The sequence below is a fragment of the Prenolepis imparis genome, unplaced genomic scaffold, assembly GCF_030444845.1.
Source record: "Prenolepis imparis isolate NDT839.2.m4 unplaced genomic scaffold, iyPreImpa1.0 SCAF_2, whole genome shotgun sequence".
In the NCBI taxonomy this organism is placed as follows: Eukaryota; Metazoa; Arthropoda; class Insecta; order Hymenoptera; family Formicidae; genus Prenolepis; species Prenolepis imparis.
In genome coordinates this window covers 12,133,404-12,147,495 of record NW_028141160.1, presented here as the reverse complement: position 1 = coordinate 12,147,495, position 14,092 = coordinate 12,133,404, and the positions used below count along the sequence as shown (strand labels likewise).

The 14,092-nt window shown below is 31.8% G+C and overlaps 1 protein-coding gene across 1 annotated transcript in view; it reads left to right on the top strand.

Annotated features, from left to right (window-relative positions):
• Positions 1 to 14,092, top strand: part of Best2 (bestrophin family protein) — a 47,952-nt gene that overhangs the window by 18,062 nt on the left and 15,798 nt on the right. The window contains exons 2-4 of the mRNA XM_083056291.1: positions 4,245 to 4,355; positions 6,805 to 6,976; positions 10,666 to 10,795. Of these exons, the coding sequence (XP_082912417.1) occupies positions 4,245 to 4,355; positions 6,805 to 6,976; positions 10,666 to 10,795 (413 nt within the window). The remainder of the gene's footprint in view (positions 1 to 4,244; positions 4,356 to 6,804; positions 6,977 to 10,665; positions 10,796 to 14,092) is intronic.

The following is a 14,092-nucleotide window of genomic DNA, read 5'->3' as shown; positions in this document are numbered from 1 at the left end:
CCGTCGACCTAGATTATATCTATATGTCTTTCTTTCTCTTCTATTCAAGATTATTAAGAATTAAAAAATAATTTAGAATTAAAAAATTATTGCTAATCTCAGATTAGAAAACTGATTTTATTCTTTTAACCTTCAAAACAGATATTATTTTTCTATTAAAAATAAACTTATTTTTCATATACATTGGATAAACAATAAAAAATTATGCAGAATAATCGTCGAATATTTTTATTCATGATCAATCTTATCAGAGAACTAATTTTAATGAAAAAAAAAACAGAGTAATGTATAATTTTGCTCACAATGATGATTCTAACTGAATAAGAATGAAATATCTGATATGCAAATATCTGTCCCATCAAGTTCAGCATTTTTGACACCGCCCTTCAACCATGAAAAATTAATAAGTACAAATTTTGAATGCGTTAGTTTGTTATATCAATAAAAATTTTAATGCTACTCAATCATGGATTGGCAATAATGATAATTCGAGCGATTTTGTATACGATTGGAAATTTCGTCATGTCGTAACGACCAATCTTTGATGCCGTACAGAGTATTCCTTATCCTTGGAAAGAAATCGGCAAAGGTCAGCGAACAAGCTTCGTGGTTTGATTAACGATACGGCAATGACTTTTGCGGATCACACACCTACGCCGAAGTAATGGCTTTATGTTACCCATGTATGTACATATCATCATGCGTATATGCATAAAGAAATTCGCGGGCGTGTCGTTACGACAATGTATGAAAAGCACGAGACATTGTCTCCTACCATGACCTACTGACATACAAACAATAAGCAAACCCCGATAACCTTATTCGTTATCGAATATCTTCGTTAACAGGTACCTCATCACACATGAAACTAAAAGTGATCGTTGCAACTTTCATATTTTTCCTGCTAACACACGAAACTTTGCATGCATCTTGTATTATTATATAATAACTGATAAATATCTTTGAGAAAATGCAAATCAAGGTTCGATGCAATTCTAAATATTTGTATTGGTTCTGTTTCCGACTAAGTTTCGAAACGTATTCAAGAATGTTGATAAACTCAACCTAAAGAGTGTGTAAAATTACTTTTAAAAAATTTTTAAAAGCGCTAAGTACACGCGTCAGTTAAAAAAAAATTGTTATATATATTTACAAAATAATGTTATTTTAATCTACAAAAATAATGGTATTAAAGATAATGGTATTTAAAAAATGCCAATTAAAAATATAATTTTTAAAAATATTATTTAAAAAATAATATTAAATTAAATTAAAAATTAATAGAAAAATTAAAAATTAGAAATTAAAAAAATTTTTTAATTTATATAAAAAATTACAAATTAATACAAATGAAAAAATTAAAAAGTTTTAATTAAACTTGGCGCTGCTAAACTAAATAGTATATGCTACAATTAAATATAGTTCCATAAATTTTGATCCAAATTAAATTTATTATTTATTGAGTTAATATATACTTTGAAATATTTAGCAGTACCAAGTTTTTTTTTAATTAGCACATAGCTCTTATGCAAGAATAACACGCAAAATAATGAAGTGTTTCATATTTTTTTAACTGCATTCTGAAACTATTTTTATTTTGCGAAAAACGTTTAAACCTTTATTGTGGACATTTAATGAGAAACGCATTAGTTATCTTCTATGCAACAGACTAGTTAACTTGTCCAACGAATATCAACGTAACGAGCGTTTATTGTATGTTAAACAAACAACTTAATCGGTGACTCAAAGCGCAATAATTGCATTTTATGTAAGTATGTGTGTGTCAATTTTATGGTTATTTTTGCAAAATTGCAATATACGATAGTGTGATCATACACGTCGATTAATATATATGTATTGCGCGACAAAAAAATATGTTTAACAGGCGGTTCCGCGGCTTCCCGTAATTACTGATGAGCAGGAGAAAAATCTTTATCGAAAGGAAATAATCTTGTTTACGCTATTCCGATGATTGGAATACAATTACTGAGATCATATCAGAAAAAAATTCTTTTGATCTGAGCCGTTAATGCAATTTATTATTTACCTTGCGCATTGTCTCAATTATTTCTTCACAAGATTTTCACGCTTTTCGTTTTTGATCCTTGTCATATCAACTGCGAATACATTTATATCGTGCACAATAATCACTCGGTACCGTTACGGTCTTGTGAGCACACGAAATTAGTTGCTCTGAATGTGGCGGATGTCCGGTACGACTTTTTATATCTTTCTTTCTCTAGAGAGGCGCGATATTGATTAGCGCTTTTTTATTTTATGTTTTAAGAATATAGATATGCATATTTTGTAAATTAACAGGTTCACATATGCATATATAAAGTGTATGTATATAATATGTGTCATTTGGTGCGCAATAAAAAATTGAATATTTTATGAGAATAAACATCATATTTGACAGAAATTTATCAGTAAGTTCCGTAGATAAATAGCTGCAAAATATAATTTTATAATATTAGAACATATATACACATGCACATAGTGTATGTGACATTAAGTCTAATCGTAAATCAGGATGTCAATAAATTCCATTAAATGAATGTTTATTTATAGTGGCGTAAAGCGTAAAGTAATGACACAGTTCATAGCTATTACCGAACAATGGTTGTCATATCTACTTTACAACTTTTATAAGCTACTTTTCACGTTGGCCTCGTTCGCATTGCACCTATCGAATGCGTAGGAATTCGTTTTCTATTTTAAAGTCATACTCTCGGAACAGTATTCTTCTGTTGAATTATTATATTTCTCTCTAATTTAGTTTGTGAATATTATATTTGGAGTATTATATGTATTTCAGTATTATTATATTATACATGTATATTCAGAATAAGAAGAGAGCAACTTTTTATTTTTTTTTAATAATAAACATCGCCTCCAATCGTTTCTCTTACATTATTATGACCAGCTGATCATCGATATTTGATTTTATCATAAAAAAAATTTACGGTAAATTTATGTTTCGGGAAATATTACAAACAGCGTATCTTCGAAACTCGTAAAATCGATTTAGCCATGACATACTTACCGCTAATTCTCCAGCCAGTTCCGAAGCGCACATACCATTTACAATTTTATAGAATAATCTAGCTCTGTTACTGATTACACGCTCATATTGATCATGTTATTGCCAAGTGACAACTCGTTGAAAGGGAAATGCAAAATAATTTGTTTCGTTTTTTCTCTTTCCCCTTTCAAATAAAACCTGTTTCGCGTGCGTCTGTCACACAAAACGACGCATCACTGTTTTATTAATATCCGTGATACTTCGAAATTAACCAGTAAATCAGCGGAGTACTTCTCAAGCGAGCAGTCATGCAAAAACGCTTTATGATCGTGACTAATACTTATGTTAGAGTCAAGGAAGCGTCGACGCTTCCCACATTTAAGTAAAAGTGAAGATGCTCGAAAAGAGAAAAGAGCACATCTGGTGGCTATACCATATACCAAGTTCATTTGCACAATGAGGAAGTCCGAACGATGCTCGAGAATGAACGATTGGTTTCGTCCGTTTTTACGGCACGAGAATGATGAATCCTTATATAGTCACCATATCGTGATTTATAGGCAAAGTATATATCACGGATATTTACTGCTAATAATTTATTCTTCACTTATAATATAAAGCGCTTGGATGAATACGTAATTCTTAGTCAGCATAACAATTGATCTATATCCCTTTTTTAAAAGCATTTGCGTAATATAGAATGTTCATTGTAATACGAAAAAAGTGTACTAAGAAATATAATTTTTTTAAGTAAAATGTAATGAATCACATTGTGCAACTTCATCTTTGCAAATTATTGTTTATTAATCCCCTCTTATGTTTTTCATAATTTCTTCTTCGTATTTTTAAAACGGCTCGTTCTCGGCTCAGGAAAATCCTAGCGAGCTCGGATTTTCGGCATATGAAAATATTAGAGTGACAACAGCTTTTTTATTTTTTTCCACCTTTTTTTTTCCTGGCGAGAATTCACAACAGAATGTATTAGTTACTTTATGAGGGGATTGGCTTCGCGGAATTGTTTTTTCCGCATTACTAGTATAAGTAACACATATATGATTAACTTTCATATAAAAGAGATGAAAGATGTCTGCATCCACACAAATTTAAAAAATGAGATTCTAATAGTATGGCACAGAAAAAAATTACATTTATATATACATAATATTTCTCTTTACGCAATCAATTAATTTATTTAAATTAACGTTGATTTTTTTTACAGATGGCGTGGATCTGTTTACAAGCTAATTTGGCGAGAACTATTGGTGTATCTGTTCTTGTACTACCTCATCAATTTTACATATCGATACGTGCTCACTGACCATCAACGGATGTGAGTATATATGCATATATCCCTGAAATTAAAGAATAATTCTCGTAAATTTAATTCTTTGCGAGGGAACAAAAAGCTGGTTTCAAGTAAGAAAAGGTATCTTTTGTAATAAAATACGCTTTTATATTGATATTAGAGAAATAATGCATGCCATTGATATAAATTTTCTCATTTTGTATGACAATTATTCCGATTATTTTTATACATAATTTTAATTTTGCGAATATACAATCGTTTCGGAAGATAGTACAAGACTTAAAGTCAAGGCAATGCGGGACAGAAAACATGAATATATATATATATATATATATATATATATATATATATATGCACATATATATACATATATATACATATTCACACATACATATCTATAAAATTGGAACCAGGCACTCTTTATCTCTTGATCGTGCAAGGTGAACAGCAATAATATTTTGTATTTTCCGTTATTTACCAATTCGTTGATCGCATTTTTATCAAGGAGCACTGAATTCAGTGACGTTATCCATAATCGACCAACTATGGTGCGTAGTTGTATCTGCTATAACTGAATTTTATGGATGTAGATAAACTCGTACAATAATAACCTTGGTCCGTCGACAAATCTGAAGATTCCGACTTCGATCACGGTCGTGTTCCATCGACTAACGTTTAAGTATCTTCTTTTTATTCATTATTGCATTTTTTGCAGTGCAAAACACTCAGTAACCTTTCTTTCGTTTACCGTCATGATATTCAGTTTGTTATCGATTGTAGAAGAACGAGCAACGAAGATTCATTGTACATTCGAATAAATAAAATAAACTATAATTTTATAAAAATTTATCTAATATTATATTTTTTTAAAATATGTAATTAAGATATTCAAACATAACAAGTATGATAAGTTTACACTTACGGAATTGTAATACTCTCGTATCATATGATTATATATATATGATAAATTTATTTTACATTATTATATTTATATTATATAGTAGTATATTATATATATTTATTATTATATATTATTTTACAGTATTTATTATCAATTTTTAAAAGGGTTCTTTTGATACGCCTTGTATAAGAGACTTCACGATATATCATGGAACGTGTTGGAGAAGCGTCCGTGCCCGGTATTAAAAAAAACATAAAAATGTAACCTGTTATTTATGTGAGGCTGAAAAAGAGAGATAGAGAACTCAAGAATGTAAAAAGATTTCTCCTTTAAATCATTTCGAGTCCATGCTAAATTTAGAACTGTAGGGATGGTTTAAGACAGGTTTACGGTCCAACGATGCCTAAAAGGATGAGCGATTCAGCATTATTGAATAGGACTGCGCGCGATGGTTTATGAGATTAATCGTCCTTAAGACTCTGAAATTTTTTTCGCGCTTATCAAGAGTTTTATCAAGAGTTATTATCTTTTTACGTGATTGTAGAGAACTTTTATCACTTTCTATTATTACTTTCTTTTTTTAGATAAATACATATTAAATATTCTTGTATGTGGTGTGCTGTTTCATACAATATATTATCTTAAAAAATATTTTTACACTATCAGATTATTTTTGGATGTCTTGTATTCTGGGAAAAGTATTTATACCGCTGTGTTTTAAATAACTACACATGGTTACCAATATCAGTTTCTCGTGGCCATGATATTGTACGTTCCAGGTAACGGTAAGTCAATATTACCTCAAGAGTGCGAATGCGGTACCAGTTATACTCGCGGAAATTCCAACATAAACCTACTTACCGGAAGATCCTGGAATCGTATGTTAATTGTTCAGAATTGATGTGTGAAGTCGTAAAGATAAAAATATGGCTACTTATATGTGGTGATTACTTTTCTTTAAAACGATTCATTGCGAGGCAATAACCGATATTGATGAACGAAGTATGGAAGGGTGGAGAATCAGACTTTGTCTCAAATGCTTTCAATAAAGCAGATGTACGGTTTCGCTTGCAATCATTTGCAAAAACAAAAAATTTCTATTTAATATTATTGATTAGCGTTTAATACTAATATTAATCAGAGAGAGTAAAAAGGTAGCAGTATCGGTGAATGACAGTACTATCGCCTTAACCTTGCTCTACTTATGTGCAAGTTTATATAGAAAATACTACCTATAATAGACTTTAGTAATATTTGAATATTTTAATGTGCAAATATTTTTACAAAAAGAGAAAGAGAGAAAGAATAGTTTAGCTTTCTGCTATCCCTCGCAAAACATTTTTTATAATTTTTGAATTATGTTCTTTAATTAACATCATATTTTTTAATTATATTATATAATAACATAAGCGTTAACTTCAGGATTTAATATTTAATATAATTAAAATTTGCACAAAAATATTACTTGTATTTTTATTAAAATAAGAAAGTAGAATAAAGACGGTAGAATAATTTTGCTTGTGCATGTGTGTGAAAAAGATTGTATTAAAATATTCTTTTTTCTCTTTGCAGAATTTTCGAAAAGATCCGTTCTTATTTCGGCAACTCCAGCGAATCCATACCCATGTCATTCGTTTTAGGATTCTACGTGAGTCTTGTTGTAAAAAGGTGGTGGGAGCAATACAAGCTCTTGCCCTGGCCAGACAATCTTGCCCTCTTCATCAGCGCTGCTATTCCTGGAAATGTAAGTAGAACCTGCCCATCGAGAAAAGACTTCTTTTGTTGGTTTCCATTATGATTAAAAATATAGTGGCAACGGAGCGTTCTTCTTGGAAGGATAAACGTTGTTCTTGTTCGCAAACTATTGCGATAAAACGGAAATCCATTAGATAAAAATCTAAAGAAATTTTCAGCAGAGTCTTTGTAACGAAATAATGCTTTTTTTCTTTAAATGGGAAGACTCACAGTGGCGTTAATAGATGTAGCCTTGATAGTCGCTCGCGTTGCGCTCGGTCTTATTACGCTAATGAATTGCCGTGACACGTTTTGGTGTCGTTAACCTAAGTAAGTGCCAACCTAGTCGTGCTACGCCCAGAAGCGAAAAAATGTGCGGGACGATGATCCTATATAATTGGCAGCTTGTGGCGAATTCACCTTTTCTTTGCATAACTAATATATGAATATGAAAAACGAAAAACTCCTAATAAATGATGTATTATTTGTCAGAACCTTGACATAAATTTTTGTTCCATTTGCATGTATAATTAATTTAAGTGTGATAATTAGAGATAGCGATTTAGCAATAAAACTTTTTCATTTTAAGCAAAATGCAGTCACGTGCATAATTTAAATATAATTGAAGTTATAATATATAAGCGAAAAAATACATTTTTTTTAATTTATAATTTTTTAAAAATTATTCTTTTATAAATACGATATTTAATCAATTATATTTATAAATCAAGAAAACATTTAATCATTTTTTAAAATTCTTTGACAATGATTTTATGGGGAGCTTCAATTTGAACAGAGCAGAGCGAATTCAATGCAAGCTTTCAGCTCTGGTCAATGACTCATTGTCAGTATCAGAGTGAAAGTGCAATGTATCATGGCGAAAAGGAACCTACAAAATATATGTAATGTTCAAGCAATTGATCAAGCACGCACACACACCGACACACACACACACATAAAGTGTTAAACTTACACTTTACATAGTTGACATATAATCCTCAATTGCTACTGCTGTTACACTAATAGAGTGAGAGCCGATCAATCATTGCTAAATGATTTAATCGTTTTCTTATGTAATCTGCCCTCTCTTCACCTTTTCCTCGTTTAAATCTATATTAATTTCAGATTTTAAACTGAACGGAATACGCATTCAGAATGCAATGATTTTCGAGAAAGTATCAAGAGAAAAAGCGGTTTGTGATTACACTATGTCCTGCTACGTATATAGCTATTTTTGTTGAGATATCATTATAAATCTTTAAGGTAGCAAGCTTTCGCGCATTACGATTGCAAAACACGATGAAACTCTGAAATATTTTTATAGACATGGTTTTCTGATGTTTATTATTATATACATTACAGCGTTGGGAAAAGATACAAGCACTTGTGCTACCGCATAAATTTCGCTGCATTCCGTTTGTCACCTTTTGACTGTCATTTCATCTTTGTGCGAGAAACATTATCGTGTTTATGTATTTCTTCAGTCTATGATTCATGGATTATTTGTAATCTTTCGACTTGCGATATGGTAATGGTTTTCATGTCGATCAATAAATTTATAGATTGATAACAATATTTAATATATATTATATACAAGTAAAAATTAATATATATATATATATATATATATATATATATATATATATATGATAAAGAACAGATGCATTCATATTACATCGCTCACATAAAGTTAAAATAAAAAAACAATCTCTCGTATTATAATTTATAACGATTTCTGATCGAAACACTTGAAAGATTAAAATTGCAAGATGTACTAAGGATTCTTCTTCGAGTTGCCGTAATTAATCGGTACGCTGTTTCACGAATTTTCGATTCGAAACGCAGCATAAGATGCATACAATTGCTTGCGGTGCAATGGATCTCTAGGAAAGAGGAGCTCCGATGGAATTTTTGCACGTAGGTAGAGGACAAGGTCCTTCAGTCACGGAATAAACCCACAGTTACGTGGTCATGTAATCGCGTAATACAGAGTGTTCGATTTGTGAATGAGCAGTACTGCAACGGTCAACACGGGCTCTGCCTTTCATTGAAATCTAATTAGGATGCAAACCCGGAGACGAGACTGTCGGATCATTTCCAAGCTACCGAGTCGGGAATTTTTACACGCGCGACGGTAAATCGCAGAATTCTGAGGAAGGGGGGCTCTCGTCTTTCGTACGTGCAAATGAAAGATAACTAAAAGACCATTAAGAAGATAACGTAGTATCCGAAAGTCAGATGATGATTCTACTCAGAAAGGCCAGAAATGGCAGAAATACAAAAAGAGAAAGGAATTTGATCTTTTGAATTAAACATTGTTACTGTTTCGAAATATTTTTCAATGTGATTGTAATTGTAATCAATAATGCTTGGCGCAATCTTTTATGACAGCTCTACGTGCCTGAGAAGGTTTATAGCTAATCATCGCCATAAGTAAAGAACGCGAGGAACGTCCGTGGAGATAGTCAATTAATTTGTGATTATAAAGAATCGACTCGGCACGCGTATCTCGTCTGTCAGAAAGAAAAAGAGACTTTATAGTCACATAAAGACAGCCCGATATCTTTTATAATTAATTCATATTTCAGCATCAATTAAGCATCCAAATAATATTAATATAAAGTGTGAAATAATTAGCCATTTATCATTATGAGAGATACACTCATTTTCATCACAAATTAAACATATTTTATATGCACATAATTGATTTTTTAACACAATTTTATTTTATGTATATAAAGTTTTGTAGAAGATCTATAAAATATCTCGATTATGCAACTATCCGGCAAACGAATCAAATACGAAACCGGCTTTTTATACTTTTTATTATATTATTTTGCAATTACAATTTAAATATACGGAAGATCTCTATGTCGATACCGTTGTCCATTTCCGATCAACTTAACATTCTGCTAAGCAATTGCGATCGTCGTGTCGGTGGATTATAAAACGCGCGATTGGTTACAAAAGTGCACATCAATGTCCAAGAACAAAAGGAAAAACAGCTGGCAGACGCCACCAGGTATTCCGTGATTAATACTAGAACAGTTTAAAACGGTGCATGCAGCGAACGTGGCTGCGGGGGCGAGAGCGCTCGTAATGTCGGGCCAAGAAGACAAGGGGAAAGTATACACGAGACATGAAAACGTGTCTAGCATTCGTTCGGAAATAAATTTTGAAGTCAACGCCATTCTCGCCGATACCGATTTATTGCAAATTCACGATTCATTCTTTTATAGAAGTAATTTTTATGAATTTTTACGTATGGCGCATCCCCCGAAACCTCTCTCATTCGATTTAATTACAAAAAATTATGAACTTCAAGGAAATATAATTAACTTAAAAGTTATTTTTGCAAGTCTTATTTTTTAAACTAAAAAACGTAAACAGCAGATTTTATAAAATTTCTTTTATAATATATCTTATATCTTTTAGAATATATTATTTTATTATCATCCATGTATTAGTTGATTTGTTTAACTAGAAACAATTTTCATTGTTTTAATTATATATATGTATATAATGTTAGAAGATATATTTAGTCAATTATTTAATTTATATTATTAGTAAAATTATTACTTATGCAAACCAGATAAATTAAATTTTATAAGAAAATAAATACACTGTAGGCTTATTTTAAGTTTATTAATGAGCTATATCATAAAGTATAATTAACGTTTATTTGTTTGCCTGTTTTAGGATGAACGGGGGCGGTTGATGAGACGCAACATCGTGAGGTATGCTGTGCTCGCGTACGTCATTACGCTGCAAAGAATTTCGCTTCGAGTTAAGAGGCGTTTCCCAACACTTCAGCATATGGTGGATGTAGGTCAGTAAATTACATTTTTGGAATATATGTTTAGCAATATTAGCATGCAAAAAATGCGATACATACAAATACTCTAAAGAATCTCGCTTTCTAACATTCATAGTATAATATTTATAATTAAAACAGAAGTATTTCGCAAAATATTTTCGAGATCTACTATTGCTCCACTTATTATCATAGATCTATTAAAAAGATGGATCAAATTAAAAGACAAAAATCTGTCATTACATAATTATGCTTCTTCACTCAACTATCATTCAACAGTCAGTAATATAATCAATAATTACAACACTGTACAATAGTCGTTTGAATTTTTATAATTCGTTAGTTGTTCTATTCTTGCCACTGATGAATGCAACGGATGAAGATAATGTCGCACCTGCATTGCTTTCTTCTTTGTGCCGAAGCTCACGGCTTTCTTATCACATTTCATGTCACCGTTCCATTAGTCGGCGTGTATCGGCAAACAAAGCCGTTCATCACGTCATCCATAAACATATAATATAATGTTGCTTCGCTGCGTGTGTCATGATGGCGCAAGGACAACTTGGTAGTTCTGTCTTTTTCGCCAGTCTTCGAATGCAATCGCAAACGATATCGCGATCGTTAAAGGTCCAACAACTGTGACACTTATTCTGTTATGCTAGCACCAGACTATGAGCATATTCGTGATTTATAATTCGTACATAGTATTGATGGCAAATTTGTTAAATTCGATCAATCATTATACTATTCACGAATACGTATCGCAAATTGCGAATATGCGCACAGAGTCTGGCGTTAGTTAACTATCCCGCAAAATAATGCAGTGAAACAAAGTCAAGTGTTTTAGCAGTTAGAGCTTTAAACTTACAATTAGTGGCAGACATTGAATAAAATGCGCACGATTTATCGATTCTTTCAAGTTACCAATTTTAATTATCCGAACGTAAGATAAATTTTCTAGATTGTCACATTATCTGACTTATGTTTCCGCAACATTTATCGTCTTCTCTAAAGAAGCTTGCATGTCGAGATATTTAGTTTTTTTACCACCCGGCTGTTACAGCGGATGCTGCTCCGTTCCAGAAATAACTCACATTTTTATAATGAGAATCCTATGAATGTTCCATGAACAAAGAATACCGTCTATCACTCGAGTGGAGAATAAATGGTGGAATCTAGGAAAGAACCCTTATTCTTTTTCGTAGAAATGATTGACTTTATGGCGATGCCACGAAAGAAGTGTACGATGCGTTTACGCGGCAAAGAAGCTTGCTCTCAGGAAACGAACAGGATCTAAGTAGAAAACAAGATCGGTCTATAACAGTATACTCTGTGATAATTCCATTACTGCATGTGTGGAAAATGCATTGCATTTTTCCATAAATAGAACGATGCCATTTTATTTAATTTTATCGGAAATAATTGTTAACATAAAGAAATAATGGTTAAATGATGAAACTAAAGCTAAAAAATAAAATGCCAAGAATTCTTACGGCACGCGAATTACAAATATAACAATTCACACATTGTGCAAGCAAAACATTATTTGTATGCATCTGAGGAAGGAATGAGGAAGTATATAAAAGGCGTGTGTGTAAAATATTACAACTTTGATATCAGCAAAAAAGATGAAGAAACATTTTCTGAATTCTTACATTAAATTGACACTTACTGATAATTATTGAATATGAAATATACATGTGTATATTATTTTGATGATCTTACATTCTTAAATTAATGAAAATAATTAGAATATAATAAGAATAATAAATGTAACTATGTGCTTTTGATTTAAATTTTTCAATGTATTCTAATACATGCAAATATATTTAATAAATAGATAATTAAAAAATTAAAACCTTTCATATAAATATTCAAAATTAAAAAAAAATTAATCAAATAAAAGTATATCGAAAAAGCGCAATAATATAAAGATATTTTCTCTTTGAAATACAGTTTTATAATATTTCTACACATAAATTATAAGTTAGAATATTGCGAACTGCGTTAGAAGATGTTGCAAAGAGCTATATACATATTAAATTAAGTAAAAAAATATTTTTTCAGATGAATTCCTTTTCTTTACTTCTCTATATCTTTAATTGAGATATGTACAAAGCTGTACAATAAATAATATAAATTATTCATGAAAAAAAACGCGAATAATAAATTTCGCAAAACTGACCGCACTCAACAGATATCTTTCTGAAGAAGATATGCCGATGCAAAATTGCAATTGACGTCATTCAAAATAATTTCATGCATGCTTGTGCACGGTAAATTATATATGGTCAGTGACATCAATGAAGTATTGTCAAAGACACGAAATAACGTATATGTTCGTTCACACACACGTAAGCTAAAAGCCAATTCTAACAAAAAAATATATAAATTTTTCAATTTTATTTTTTTCAAATTTTTAATAATTATCGTTAAAAAAATTACACATAATTGTGAAAAAAATTAACTTTTAAACTTTAATGATACAGATTTTTTACCTACAAATTTAAAATGTTTATATTACATATTTTAAATGAATATTTTGCAATTGCATTTGATAGTCAATGACAAAGTTGTTTGCAAGAACAAAAAGTCACCTTGTCTGCAACCGAGAACGATCGCGCGAGATTATAAATGACGAGAAGAAATCTCGAAACGTCTTTTGAAAGTAGACGAAATTATCCGTATGTACTAATTCTCCGAGGAATTATAATCTGAAAATCGTCGGGCGCCACGGCGGCACCTCGCTCGTACGCCGCCAGGCAATTTTCACGTGCGTTCAAGTAATTTTCAACGATCGCTCCAAGAGAACCGCTTAGAAATGCGGAGCGCCGGCGCCAGAGAATTCTTCATCTTTTTCCTTTTCCTTTCCGGCATGATCTCCTTGTTTTGCAGCGTGGCCGGACCTGCTTCGTCCAGCAACATCTCGCTTCTTCTACTTCTGATACCGAGCGAACAGACGTTGCAGCAGGGTTCCTTCTGCCTGTTTTACGCTCTTTCTCCTCTTGCGTACAGAAATAACTCGGTGCGATTACGACCGATCTGGTAAGCCGATGCCATGCGTGCTGTCCGATAAGATAATCACCGGTCGCGTCTTCGATTTCCTCGAGAAGTCTTCCTTGGTCTTTCTGCAGATCTTGCTCCTCTCTTTTCTCTCCACTGCATCACTATCCATTGATTTTCACCGTTAACGCGCGATGCGCTCTTCCCTCGAGCTCCGTCATAGATATCACTTAGTCATTTCAAGAGCACGCGAAACTCGTGCATTAATGCTATGCCACGCATAGGTAGCAAATGCATCTACTAGCAGGT